This window comes from Leptodactylus fuscus, chromosome 7 (genome assembly GCF_031893055.1).
Source record: "Leptodactylus fuscus isolate aLepFus1 chromosome 7, aLepFus1.hap2, whole genome shotgun sequence".
In the NCBI taxonomy this organism is placed as follows: domain Eukaryota; kingdom Metazoa; phylum Chordata; class Amphibia; order Anura; family Leptodactylidae; genus Leptodactylus; species Leptodactylus fuscus.
The window spans coordinates 134359665-134374059 of record NC_134271.1 but is presented as its reverse complement, the minus strand read 5'-3'; the positions used below and the strand labels follow the sequence as shown (position 1 = coordinate 134374059).

Here is a 14395-nt window from a genome sequence, read left to right as displayed (position 1 = left end):
TGTGAAGAGGATTATCAAGGCCCATATATTAGAAACCTTCATAAATTACTCCATTTTCAAAACTGCACCCTATCTATAATTCAAAACAGCATTTGGGAAGTTTGTTAACCCTTTAAGCATTTCATGGGAATTAAAACAACATGGAGGTAAAATTTAGACATTTCATTTTTATCCAATAGTACATTCATTTATCCCTAAAACTAACACATTCACAAAGGGTTACAGGAGAAAATGCATCTCACATGTTCTTATGCAATTTCTCCTAAGCACAGAAATACCCCACAAGTGGGTGTAAACTGATTGTTGGGCACACAGCAGCACATAGAAGTGAAGGAGCGAGACTTGGCATTTGAAAAGCAGATTTTGCTGGAATAGTTTTCAGGCACCATGTCTCATTTGTAACTAATATATTGGAAACCACCCAAAAGTGACCCCATTTTGGAAACTACACCCTTGACAGAATTTAACAAGAGTTATTGCTAGTTTAGATTTTGCTGGAATAGTTTTCAGGTGCTATGTTGCAATTGCAGAGGACCTAGAGTATCAATACAAAGTAAACCCCTAAAAATTACCCCATTTTGCAAACTACACTCCTCATAGAACATATCAAGGAGTGTAGTGAGCATTTTGACCCCACAGCTGTTTTACAGATTTTTTTAAATATTGGGACATGAAAATTAAAAATAGCTTTTTTTCCACTATGCCATCAATTTAGCCCCATTTTTTTCATTTTCACAAGAAAATACATGGCAAGCCTCAGAATGGAAAGAACACTATTTGGCTTTTGGAGAGCAGATTTTTCTGGAATAGTTTTCAGGTGCCATGTCGCATTTGCAGAGTCCCTAAAATACCAATATAATGGAAAAAACAAAACAAATTGACTGCATTTTGGAAACTAAACCCCTCAAGGAATTTCTCAAGAGGTATATTGAGCATTTTCACCCTACAGATGTTTCACAGATTCTATTAATATTGGGATGTAAAAATTAAAAATTACATTTTCTTCCAATAAACCATCCATTTATCACCATATTTTTAATTTTTACAAGGGGATAAAGAAGAAAAACACAACACAGGTTGTTACAAAATTTCTCCTGAACACAGAAATGCCCCATACGTGGTTGTAAATTACTGTATGGGTATGTGGTGAAGTTCAGAATGGAAAGAGCACTATTTGGCTTTTGGAGGGCAGGTTTTGGGAAGATTAGTTTTCAGGTGTCATGTTTCATTTGTAGAGCCCCTAAAGTACAGTGGGGCAAAAAAGTATTTAGTCAGTCACCAATAGTGCAAGTTCCACCACTTAAAAAGATGAGAGGCGTCTGTAATTTACATCATAGGTAGACCTCAACTATGAGAGACAAAATGAGAAAACAAATCCAGAAAATCACATTGTCTGATTTTGTAAGAATTTATTTGCAAATTATGGTGGAAGATAAGTATTTGGTCAGTAACAAAATTTCATCTCAATACTTTGTTATATATCCTTTGTTGGCAATGACAGAGGTCAAACGTTTTCTGTAAGTCTTCACAAGGTTGGCACATACTGTTGTTGGTATGTTGGCCCATTCCTCCATGGAGATCTCCTCTAGAGCAGTGATGTTTTGGGGCTGTCACTTGGCAACACGGACTTTCAACTCCCTCCAAAGGTTTTCTATAGGGTTGAGATCTGGAGACTGGCTAGGCCACTCCAGGACCTTGAAATGCTTCTTACAAAGCCACTCCTTCGTTGCCCTGACGGTGTGCTTTGGATCATTGTCATGTTGAAAGACCCAGCCACGTTTCATCTTCAATGCCCTTGCTGATGAAAGGAGGTTTGCACTCAAAATCTCACGATACATGGCCCCATTCATTCTTTCATGTACCCGAATCAGTCGTCCTGGCCCCTTTGCAGAGAAACAGCCCCAAAGCATGATGTTTCCACCCCCATGCTTTACAGTAGGTATGGTGTTTGATGGATGCAACTCAGTATTCTTTTTCCTCCAAACACGTAAAGTGGTGTTTCTACCAAACAGTTCCAGTTTGGTTTCATCAGACCATAGGACATTCTCCCAATACTCTTCTGGATCATCAAAATGCTCTCTAGCAAACTTCAGACGGGCCCAGACATGTACTGGCTTAAGCAGTGGGACACGTCTGGCACTGCAGGATCTGAGTCCCTGGCGGTGTAGTGTGTTACTGATGGTAGGCTTTGTTACATTGGTCCCAGCTCTCTGCAGTTCATTCACTAGGTCCCCCCACGTTGTTCTGGGATTTTTGCTCACCGTTCTTGTGATCATTTTGACCCCACGGGGTGAGATTTTGCGTGGAGCCCCAGAGCGAGGGAGATTATCAGTGGTCTTGTATGTCTTCCATTTTCTAATTATTGCTCCCACAGTTGATTTCTTCAATTCAAGCTGGTTGCCTATTGCAGATTCAGTCTTCCCAGCCTGGTGCAGGGCTACAATTTTGTTTCTGGTGTCCTTTGACAACTCTTTGGTCTTCACCATAGTGGAGTTTGGAGTCTGACTGTTTGAGGGTGTGCACAGGTGTATTTTTATAGTAAAATAGTAGAAAAATTGGAAGGGCACTCACCCACATCGAGGCTCGTCTTTGTAAAAAACTTCTTTATTTGAGGCAATACATATCTAAAAGCAATAAGTGCAGGGAGGGAAGAACAGCATGCAAAGGCAAAAGGCAACAGCCGTTTCGCGCAGCTATGTGCGCTTTCTCAAGCCATAGAATGCAAAATTTTTTGCATTCTATGGCTTGAGAAAGCGCACATAGCTGCGCGAAACGGCTGTTGCCTTTTGCCTTTGCATGCTGTTCTTCCCTCCCTGCACTTATTGCTTTTAGATATGTATTGCCTCAAATAAAGAAGTTTTTTACAAAGACGAGCCTCGATGTGGGTGAGTGCCCTTCCAATTTTTCTACTATTTTGTTATTGCCACAGTGCTGTATTTCTGGTTGTTGAGCACCCCCACGGCTCTCAATATAAAAGGTTTTATTCCTCATATATACCTCCAGCTTACCAGGACTCACATCCGTATATTTAGCAGTGCCATCCTGTTTACTCTCCTTTTCCAGTTTTCTTGTATTTTTATAGTGATAACAAGTTTAAACAGGTGCCATTACTACAGGTAATGAGTGGAGGAAAGAGGAGACTCGTAAAGAAGAAGTTACAGGTCTGTGAGAGCCAGAAATCTTGATTGCTTGTAGGTGACCAAATACTTATTTTCCACCATAATTTGCAAATAAATTCTTATAAAATCAGACAATGTGATTTTCTGGATTTGTTTTCACATTTTGTCTCTCATAGTTGAGGTCTATCTATGATGTAAATTACAGACGCCTCTCATCTTTTTAAGTGGTGGAACTTGCACTATTGGTGACTGACTAAATACTTTTTTGCCCCATTGTACCAAAACAATGGAAATCCCTCAAAAATGACTGCATTCTAGAAACTACAGCTACAGAACTTCTCAATGGCTATTATCATTTTGAGCCTAAAAATGCTTCCCAAAAATTAATGTACAAAGTGAAAATTGAAATTTTTAAAAGAAATCTGCCATTTTGGTGCCCAATACATTGTACCCATTTTGAGTCATCAGAAACATGTACTCAAAACTATGAAGTGGGCTATCCTGGGTACAAAAAAGTTAAATATGTGGTTGTAAACTGCAGCTTAGGCACACAACAGGGCTTAGAAGAGTTGAAGCACTGCACTTTTTAACTTTTGGAGTACAGATTCAAAGGGAATTTCTGGACACCATGTTTTTTTTGTTTTTTTTTTCCAGATCCCTGGAGGTGACAGTAAATTGGAATTCCCCAAGAAGGGACCCCATTGTGTAGGGGCAGTTTTATGGTGTCTGCAAATATGGCATGGTGTCCAAAATCCAACAATGTAAATCTACTCTCCAAAAGCCACATAACGCTCCTTCTCATCTGCACCCTCATGTGTGCCATAGCAGCAGTTTATGCCCACATGTATGACACTGGTGTACCCAGGATAACATACTTAATGTCATATGTGGGTACAAACTGCTGTTTGGGCACAGTCGGACACAGAAGGGAAGGTGCGCTATTTTGGTTTTTGAAGAATAGTTTGGTTTTTGGAGGTCATGCCACTTTTGCAGAGCCCCTAAATAGCCAGTAAATTGGAATCCACAGACTTGTGACCCCATTTTGAAAACTAGACCCCTCAAGGGATTTATCAAGTGGTATAGTGAGCCTCTTTAATCCTTGAGTATTGCATTCATTTAATTTTAATAAATGATTACGCAGCTGATAATGAAAAAGGAAAATTGCAATTTTTCTAGAGTTACGCCATTTCAGTGTCCAATATTTTGTGCCCAGTTTGCGTCAGCAGAGACACACTCTCCAAAAACTGTAAGTGGGTATCCCAGGCACAACAGCTTTTGAAGCATTCATCTCTGATACAAGCCGGGCACAAAATATTATGCATTGAAATTACATATTCCTTGAAAAATTGCCATTTTCAACTTTCACTTTCAGCTGCATATTCATTTCTAGTTATAGCAATAATTAGATAAATTGCTTCAGGCGGGGTATAGTTAACAAAATGGGATCACATGTCAGGGGATTCCAGTTTACTGATGTTTCAGGAGCTCTGCAAAAGTGTCATGAAATCCAAAGTCTAAATCTGTGCGCCAAAAAACAAATATCGCTCATTCCCTTCTGTACCCAAACAGCAGTTTATACCCACATATGACATAACGTACATTATTCTGGGTATACCAGAGTCATACATGTGGCATAGACTGCAGTTTTGGCAAACAGGAGGGCAGAGAAGGAAAGGAGCACTATTCAGGTTTTGAAGTACAGATTAAGATGTTTGGTATCCAGACACCATGTCATGTTTGCAGAGCCTCTATTGTACCAGAAAAGTGGAATCCCATAAGGAGTGACCCATTTTGAAAACTGCACCCCTCAAAGAGTTTATCAGGGGGTGTAGTAAGCATCAGTATCCCAGATGGGACTGCACAGCGAATGGTGAAAAGTGAATACATAAACTGTGCGGAGTACATTAGGTACACCAAATTCCCTACTACATCTCCAATAGCTCCTATGATTATGCGGGGCACTCTAGGGGGTTCACTTAATTTATTTTCCCTTGTAAGCTCTAAAATTGCAGAGTCACCTGCTACAAGCTCGCACTGCTTATACATTCCCTTCCTGCCGCAGCCAATTGTATTCTAATGATTTGGCACTTTGTTTTTTTTTTTTGTACAAGCTATATCTTTTTTATTTTCCTGGTGATGTGACCATATGAGGGATGATTTTTTTTTTTTTTTTACTGTATGAGATTTTTTTTTTTTTTTAATGACCCCATTTTTTTCAGGTTGCCCATAACAACTTAATTCTGGCATTGCGTTTTACCTTTTATTTTTTTTAATGTTGCGTACAGCATAAGTAACATGTTCCCTTTATTCTGCAGGACAGCAGGATTACGGCAATACCTCATTTATATTGTTTTTTTTAACATTATTAAAATTTTGCAGAACAAAAAAACACATTTGTACGTGTAAAATTATATTTGCATGACCATCTTCTAAGATGAGTAACATTTTTATATTTCAGTTGACAGAGCTGGTTCAGGGCTTGTTTTTTGAGGGATGATCTTTGCTTTCTATTGGTATGATTTTGAGGTGCATATGAGGTTTTGATAACTTTTATAGAATCTCCTTCTCTTTACTACTCTCCTATTTTCTTGCTTTCCTGAGCGCCAGACGGAGACCTCGTCTCTCCTAAAGGCACCGGCAGCCTTAGTGACCTGACTTGCAGGGTACCTCTCACCATATACTAGAATGACTACAGTAACAGTCACAGCCACCACCTTCAACACCAATGACAACATGGAAAAAGACGTGAAGTCCAGCGAAATCCTTATTGATAAAAATTGTTCACTTTATTTAATCCATGATAAAAAATACATGCATCTCCATATATAGTGCGTGGCTCAAGGCGTATGGATGACTGAGACCACAGCAAATGTCAGTAACAGACTTAGACTGACCAGCTAAGTCTCAGTCTAAGTCTGTTACTGACATTTGCTGTGGTCTCAGTCATCCATACGCCTTGAGCCACGCACTATATATGGAGATGCATGTATTTTTTATCATGGATTAAATAAAGTGAACAATTTTTATCAATAAGGATTTCGCTGGACTTCACGTCTTTTTCCATGTTGTTTGTATCTGTGTTCCAAGCCGGAGGAACCAAGAAGTCTCGCTGCGATTTTCTTATACGCTGTGAAGAGTGAGTGACCCATATATATATATATATATATATGTTTTTGGACATTGTATTCGAATTTGATATGAATATGCTTTTGGATGCTTAAGTTTATACCAAATTTTAGGCCAACTTGGGCTGTGATTTTTCTATTGCATTGACTTTGTTCAACACCAATGGACTGAACTCACCACACAAGAGACACGGAGTGCTACGCATTGGCATAAAGTTGAAAACAGATATTCTCTTTCTCCAAGAGATGTAATATATATATATACGCACCAAACCACGACCAGGGACCCTGGAGTAGATCTGCTTTACAGTTTTCTCAAGGTGAAGTTGTATTGGGAGAAGATTTAAACGTCACCCTAAACCCCCTCTTAGACTTGTCTTCAGGCAAGTCAGCACTATCCCAGAGGATACTGGTCTGATGGACACCTGGAGACATGATCATCCATCCACGAAAGATTACTCCTACTTCTCCCCCATATATGGCTCACAATGTACATTTTTTCCTATCAGTATGTCTTTGGAGTATGGGAGGAAATCCACGAAAACACGGGGATAACATATAAAACTCTTTACAGATGTTGTTCCTGGCGGGATTCAAACCCAAGACTCCAGGGCTGCAAGGCTGGTGTACTCTGGCTTCTCTTCAGAATGAACAAATCTTTCCCCTTTGTAAGCCATTAAACTTCAACAATCTACTTATTTCTCGAAAAAAAATTCCATATTTTTTCTCACTAGTGTATTTCCTAAACACACATGTCCGGAGTGAATCGCTGCCCTTTAATTTAATAGCTGTAACTCAGTCTGTTTTTTGTGTCAATATACAGTTATAGAGATGATTTTAATAATTTCTTGAAAGCTTTCTTCATGTCTTTGTTCCGTAATGTATAAATTATTGGGTTTAAGGCCGGGGTTATAACGGAGAACATAATGGCAGCTGCTCTGTCTTGATCTAGAGAACCCTCTGTAGATGGACGCATGTAGGTAAATATGGCTGTCCCATACTGGAGAGTCACCACAGTAAAATGGGCACTACATGTAGACAATGCGCGCATTCGTCCCTGCAAGGTCTTTATTTTTGTAAGAAATTTACTAATGAAGACGTAGGAAAGGACAGTCAACATTAACGTCGTCGTAGCGAGAGTTCCAGTCACTCTAACAAGGAGCTTGTAATTCAGCGAGACATCTGTACAGGCCAAGTCAAGCAATGGTTTGACATCGCAGAAGAAATGTTTGACTACATTCGGTCCACAATAAGGGAGTTTTGCAGTCATTATACTGTGGACCGATGCATGAGAAAATCCAATAACCCAAGACGACAAAGATAAACCAATACAGACCTTGTAACTCATAATGGTTGAGTATCTCAAAGGATGTGCAATAGCAACATATCTGTCATAGGACATGGCGGAAAATAGTACAACTTCTGTACTACCCAAGAAATGGAAGAAATGGACTTGTAGCATACAACCATAAAATGGGATCATCTTCTTCTGTGACATAAGATCTGTCAGCATCTTGGGGACAACCACCGATGAGTAAAAAATGTCAAGGAAAGCCAAGTTGTACAAGAAGAAATACATGGGTGTATGGAGAGTGAGATCAAAAATAGAGATAAGCATAATAGACAGATTTGCTACTAAGGCTACTATGTAAAAAAGCAGAATAATTAAGAAAACAATCACTCGAAGATCTTCATGAATTCCCAGACCAGCCAAGACAAAGTCAGTTACTGAGGTGGAATTGACCATGTTCATTTTATAGCTAAAAAAAGAACCTTATAGACCTGTTATATTCTAAGAACATAAATTGCATATAATAAATAATTGATAGCAAATTGTCCATGCAGGATAAATATTCTGCGCAACATAAATCAAACATTCTCGATAAAGCTTCATGATCCATCATTGTCATTGCGGATAGACCATTTTCCCTTAAATGACAAATGTGTAACATTGTAATATTATATTCAGCGATGTTAAATATGACTCTGGTAATGAATGAGGCTTTCTTAGAAGTTATAGCTACTTATATAGCCATCTAGCCATCTTAGACCTGGTTCACACGGGGTATTTTGGACCGGAATATAACATGGAGGCCGCCTCAGGTTCCGTTCCAAAATACGGGTAGCAGTGACTGGATACCGGTGCAGTACACCAGTATCCAGTCGTAGCACTCTGAGCCGGATTAGGCCCAAATGAATGGGCCTAGTTGGGAGGAGGGAGTGTCTTCATGCAGAGTCGTGAGGCCACCTGAAGAATGAGCATGTCGCTTCTTTTTTCCAGAAGCCGGAACAAGCGGCTCCCGGAAAAAAGAACTGACCGGCTCTCATTGATTTCAATGGGAACCGTCTTTTTTGGTCAGGATGTTGAGGCGGATTTGGACTCAAAATCCTAACCAAAATACCCCGAGTGAACTCAGCCTTATAGCCACCATTACAACACTCGTAGTAGTATTCACAGCTTTAAGTGGATATAGGAGAAACGAATATTAGATGTATTGGCTACATAGTTGCATAGTAGATGAGTTTGATGAAGACATCAGTCCATCAAGTCCGACCTATAACCCTACAATCCCCTACAATGGACAGGAACAGGAATTTGTTTTAGTAAACTAAATAATTAAAACACAAAGTAATAAATTTTTTTTTTACTTGTTGACGAAATTGCTATCATGATAAAAACAATCTGTATGGAAACGTGAGGATATTAGGATGTTATGGGGAGATGATAAAATATTAAGATTTTATACATTCATGTTTACAATGCTTACTATAAATTAGTATGTTCTTTAATGAAATGATTTATAGTATGTTGGTTTATTATAATAATTTTTAATCATTTATTTAATAAAAATTACATAAACGCATAAACTTTTTTTGCCTAATATTTCTAGTACCCTTTTCCCCGTTCCTTTAAAGTAAGCTGAAAACCTCAAGAGATATGGCATCAAAATTAAAGAGAGAATGAACAACAACAGCTACTGCTACTACTACACTTATAAATGTGAAAGTTTGGATGTTTGTTCCTCGATCACGCAAAAACAGCTGAACAGATTTGGATGAAGTTTGGCACATAGATAGTTTATAACCTCGGTTAACACATAGGATACTTTTTATCCTGGTAAATGACATGGCTTCACTACTGTAATGAATTTATGTTTACTATATTATTATACTATAGTATAGTATTTCTCATGCAGCCCCATGGGAAAATGAATTGCCCACCCCTGATATAGGCGGATCATCGATGCCCACATCATGCAGATGAAGTCGCAGGCAATGGCTAGTAAAACAAAAGATCTTATGATGGGGTTGTTTAGATTCACATGGATGTTGAATGAAACGGCCATGAAAAATGGACATTTTCTACATCCAAAGGGCACCCATTTTCACATATCACTCATAGATCGGATTCTATTGATGGATCAATAAAAACAGATAAAAATAGGACATGACCTTAAACAGTCTATTTAAAAAGTGGTCCTGTGAGTGGCCCAATTCACATAGATTGTATCGGCCATTAAAAAATGACCATCACACCATCACTGCTTTACACTGTCATGTGAACGTTGGGTTTGTGTGGGAGAGCATCTGACATTCAGTCACACTACTATGGTTACCCAAATAAACCTGCTCTATATTGTGATCTATCTGTGAATCCATCCTATCATCTGCGATATTAATAATGCATTATATCAAATAGTATATTACATATTATTGCCATCTATAAAGAATATTTAAGCTCACATACCGTAAGTATCTCCTTACATGTTCTAATGATTGACTAAAAGAATATAAAGAAATATGAAGACCTTTGATCCTCAGCCTTGCAGTTGTGTTTCCTCCTGAGCAATCTGACTAGAGAAGGCCATCTCTTATATAGCATTGCGTGATATGTTCCTCTGGTATAGTAATTAACATTAAGTGCCCCCATGGGTATGGCCTACAAAGACATTCTGGGATTTTTTTTAGTATTAGGGGAATAGATTTTAAATAAATATTATTGAGAGAAAACTCTAAGGGCAGAATCATAATAAGATAACACATATGAGTAAATTAATATCAAACCAATATTTTAGGTCATTATTTTGAAGGCTTGGTATGGTGGCTCATTGGATCTGGCCGGGTCCTGAAAAAGAGCTATTTTTTAGGTAAGATAATTTATAGTAATGCTATAGTACTTTAAACCCTTTCATGCCTCAGCCAAATTTTGTTTTTAAACTTCTGTTTTTCCCTCTCCCCATTCCAAGAGCCATAACCAGTAGCCATCAGTTCACAGAGCCACATGAGGTCCTATAATCTGCAGGACAAATTCTACTTTGTAAAGGCAACTTTCAATATCCTGTACAAAGTACTGGAAAACTGGAAAAAAATTCTTAATGAGGTGGAATTGGAAAAAAAAAAAATGCATTTGCGACAATTTCTTAAGGGCTTAATTTGGGATAATGTGGGGAAAAAATGACAGGTTACCTGTATTCTGTGGGTCAATATGATCACAGAACCCTGCTGCACTCTCAGCTCTGCTGCACACTCAGCTCTACTGCATCTCAGATGTAGCTGTGCTGAGTGTGCGTTGAACCCTGCTGCACTCTCGGCTGCATCTCCGGAGTAGCCGAGCTCAGCGCACAGCCAGCTCTGCTTCATCTCCGATGTAGCAGTGCTGGCCGTGCGCTGAGCTCAACTGCATCTCCGGAGTAGCCAAGCTCATTGCATGGCCAGCTCTGCTTCATATCCGATGTAGCAGTGCTGGGCGTGCGCTGAGCTTGACTGCATCTTCGGAGTAGTCGAGCTGAGCGCACTGCCAACACTGCTACATCTCGGCATAGCAATGCATTGACCAGCGTTGATTGGCCGAATGCCATACAGAGTATAGCATTCGGCCAATCAATGCTGGTTCTGCCGGTGGAGGCACAGTCTTAGATCGGTCCACAGCAGTCTCCATTCTGGTCCAATATTAGACTCCGCCTCCACACAGACGAGCCTCCGGCAGAACCAGCGTTGATTGGCCGAATGCTGTACTCTGTATGGCATTCGGCCAATCAACGCTGGTCAATGTATTCCTATGGAAAAACGTCAGCTCCCGCATATCGCAAGCTAACAGGGATCACAACATGATACAGTGACTTGGGCTTGCTAGATGCCCCCAGACCTGCTTCCCCTGCTGTCCCAGTTGCATTCCAGGGTGTTTGCATCATTTCCTAGGGTGTCATAGTGGACTTGGTGACTCTCCTGAGTCAAATGGTGGGATCCCCTGAAACAAAGCATTTTTCCCCATAGACTATAATGGGGTTCGATATTCGTTCGAATAGTTAAATATTGAACGGCTATTCAAAACAAACCTTTTACAGTTCACTCATCTCTAGTGATAACCACATCTATGTCATTTGTGTGCAGGAGGCCTCTTAAGCCTGATTCACATCTGTGTTCGATATTCTGTTTGGGTAGTCCACTTGGGGTCCCCCCGAACAGAATACCGAACGCATTGACAATTGGTGAGCAATGAAAGCACACAGACCCCATACATTTCTCTCAACCTAAAACAGTGACACTGAGAACAAATTCTTTTTAAAATGTATCTATTATAAAAAAAAAAAAAAAAAAAAAAAAAAAACATACTGAATAGGGGGCATTTCTAACTCTGCAGAAATCTGAGATGAAATTTCTTCTTTGGGTGTATATATTTCTCTTTGGCCATATCATCCGTTTTTCTTGTTTCACCCACTTGTGCTATTCATCTCCTCTCCTTCTGTTGTCTCAAACAAAGTGGTTGATGGCCCGAAAGTCAATGTCCTTGGATTTCTTTGGCTCCTTTGGCACAAACGCATACATTTTTATGGATAGTGGCAAAAGTCTTGGTCGTTTTATTGCTCCTTCAGATTGAAGGAGGTCTGTAGTGCAGATCCAGTAACCTTCCTCTATTGGTTCTGCCATTTCCTAACAACTTTTCTTCTCTTTAGGAAGATTTTCACAATAATTGTCCGGCAGAATTGTCTAAAACAGAAAAGAACATTAAGCATAAGAACCAAATATGTATAGGGAAGATCTGATTTTGAATATAAAGCAATAAGGCCAGGATTACAAATGGAAACCCCATTATTTCCCATCAGAGCTGACATTCTCATGGTTATGTAAGGCAAAGTAAGAGAGTAGAATTCTCCACAGCTTAACAACATTACTGGATCACATTCTCTTGCAAAACGTCCATTGAAGGAACTATATTGGGGAATTCCTATTTATTCAATTGCAATAATCAATCCAAGTAAATTCAAAAATCAAAATAAAATGAAGAAACGATTGTCAAAGATCGATCTAGGCTTTACTTCTCTAAATTAGGCATATTGTGCTATTTAATAAAAGACGATCAGCTTCTGAGAAAAATTAAGTCAACTCTTACCGGTGATTCCTAAATGAAATACAATAAATTGAAAAAGAATTAGGTTTTAAATAGAGATGAGCGAGTAGTGTTCGATCGAGTAGGTATTCGATATACTCGCACTCGATCGAGTATTACTCACTATTCAAATGTAAAAGTTCGATGCAGAACCAGCATTGATTGACCGAATGCTATACAGTCGGCCAATCAACGCTGGTTCTTCTCCTACCTTTGAAAGTCTTCTCCGTGCAGCTTCCCCGCGGCGTCTTCCGGATCTGAATTCACTCTGACAGGAATTGGACCTGGGCAGAGCCGACTGCGCATGCCCGCTTGTAGTGCAGACATGCGCAGTCGGCTCTGCCCAGGCCCGATGCCTGGCAGAGTGAATTCAGAGCCGGAAGACGCCGTGGGGACGCTACACGGAGAAGACTTCTCGGAGGATCCAGCCCGACCCTCACTCGTGGACTTGGTAAGTATAATTTGATAGAATGTTGCCTACCCCTGAAACGAGCATTTTCCCCCCATAGACTATAATAGGGTTCGATATTAGATTCAAGTAGTCGAATATTGAGGGGCTACTCAAAACAAATATCGAACCTCGAACATTTTACTCTTCGCTCATCTCTAGTTTTAAAATCTTGACCAGGTCATAAAGCAATAAGAAATCCAATGTATACAATACCTGGTGATGAAGCTACTGAAACATACAGTAAATTGGGTAGGAGACAAGTAGAAATGTGTAAGAATTCAGTAAATGTTGTCACTTACCTGATCCAAGATTATTCCAGAATTGTTCTCCATCTGGCCTGATGATAGGAAGCAATAAGTAGTTCTAGGCTTCTGAGAATAGCAAACAAATGCAGATTTTATTGGTCCCATTGCCACCCCTTATAAACAATACAGTGGCCAACTCTCCTGAATATAAATTTTTTGGTTTTGGTGGTTGATTAGTTTATATTACAAATGGGTGTATTCATACGGGGTCTTGTTTGGGGTTTCTGGAGGGGTTTTGTTCCACTCAGATGGATCTATGTGAGGTTTGTTTGCTTTAGTGTTTTTGTATTCATTTGTAGTTTTTGTATTTTTTTAAGTTTTTTTTATTTTTACACTGTATACTCTGAGCTCATGCATTGATGTTTGGCCCATGCTTAATGCTATTTGCATGTATGGAGTCACATTATTACATGCCATCGGTGGGAAGGGGTTAAAGTAAGCTGAAAACCTCAAGAGGTATGGCATAAAAATTAAAGAAAAGGAGAATGAAAAGGAAAATCCTATCCTACTAATCCTACTAATATTATAAATGTGAAAATTTGGATGCTTGTTCCTCGATCACGCAAAAACAGCTGAACAGATTTGGATGAAATTTGGCACAGATAGTTAGTAACCTTGAGTAACACATAGGATACTTTTTATCCTGGTAAATGATATGGCTTCATTACTGTTATGAATTTATGTTCACTATATTATACTATATTATTGTTTGTTTACTATATTAAACTGCTCTTGACAGCAGCTTATCTCAGTTAATTGGAGGTTGCTGATGAAGCCTGGTGTGTTATCTCTCTATGTAGACACTCCGCTAACCCTCAGTCCAGTATGTCTATGCTTTTGCATATTATCTGATCTGCTCCAGGCAGTGCTGACACACTGGATGGGAAAACACCTTTATTCCAAATTGGCAGTTTGCCTATTTTAAATATGCCGGGAAAAAGAAAATCTAATTTGTCACAAAATTCTAAAACAATGAGAGCTATGAAGATAGCCAGGAGTCACAGACT

At 39.3% G+C, this 14395-nt stretch overlaps 1 protein-coding gene across 1 annotated transcript; it reads right to left on the bottom strand.

The window, feature by feature from the left end:
- Positions 1-7067: 7067 nt before the first annotated feature.
- LOC142212961 (olfactory receptor 12D1-like) lies at positions 7068-7997 on the bottom strand. The gene has a single exon (XM_075281097.1). It carries the CDS (start codon positions 7995-7997, stop codon positions 7068-7070), a length of 930 nt encoding a protein of 309 aa, XP_075137198.1.
- Positions 7998-14395: the final 6398 nt, after the last annotated feature.

Coding starts and splice junctions, on each gene's coding strand:
- LOC142212961 (XM_075281097.1), bottom strand. CDS start 7,997: ATGAACATGGTCAATTCCACCTCAGTAACTGACTTTGTCTTGGCTGGT.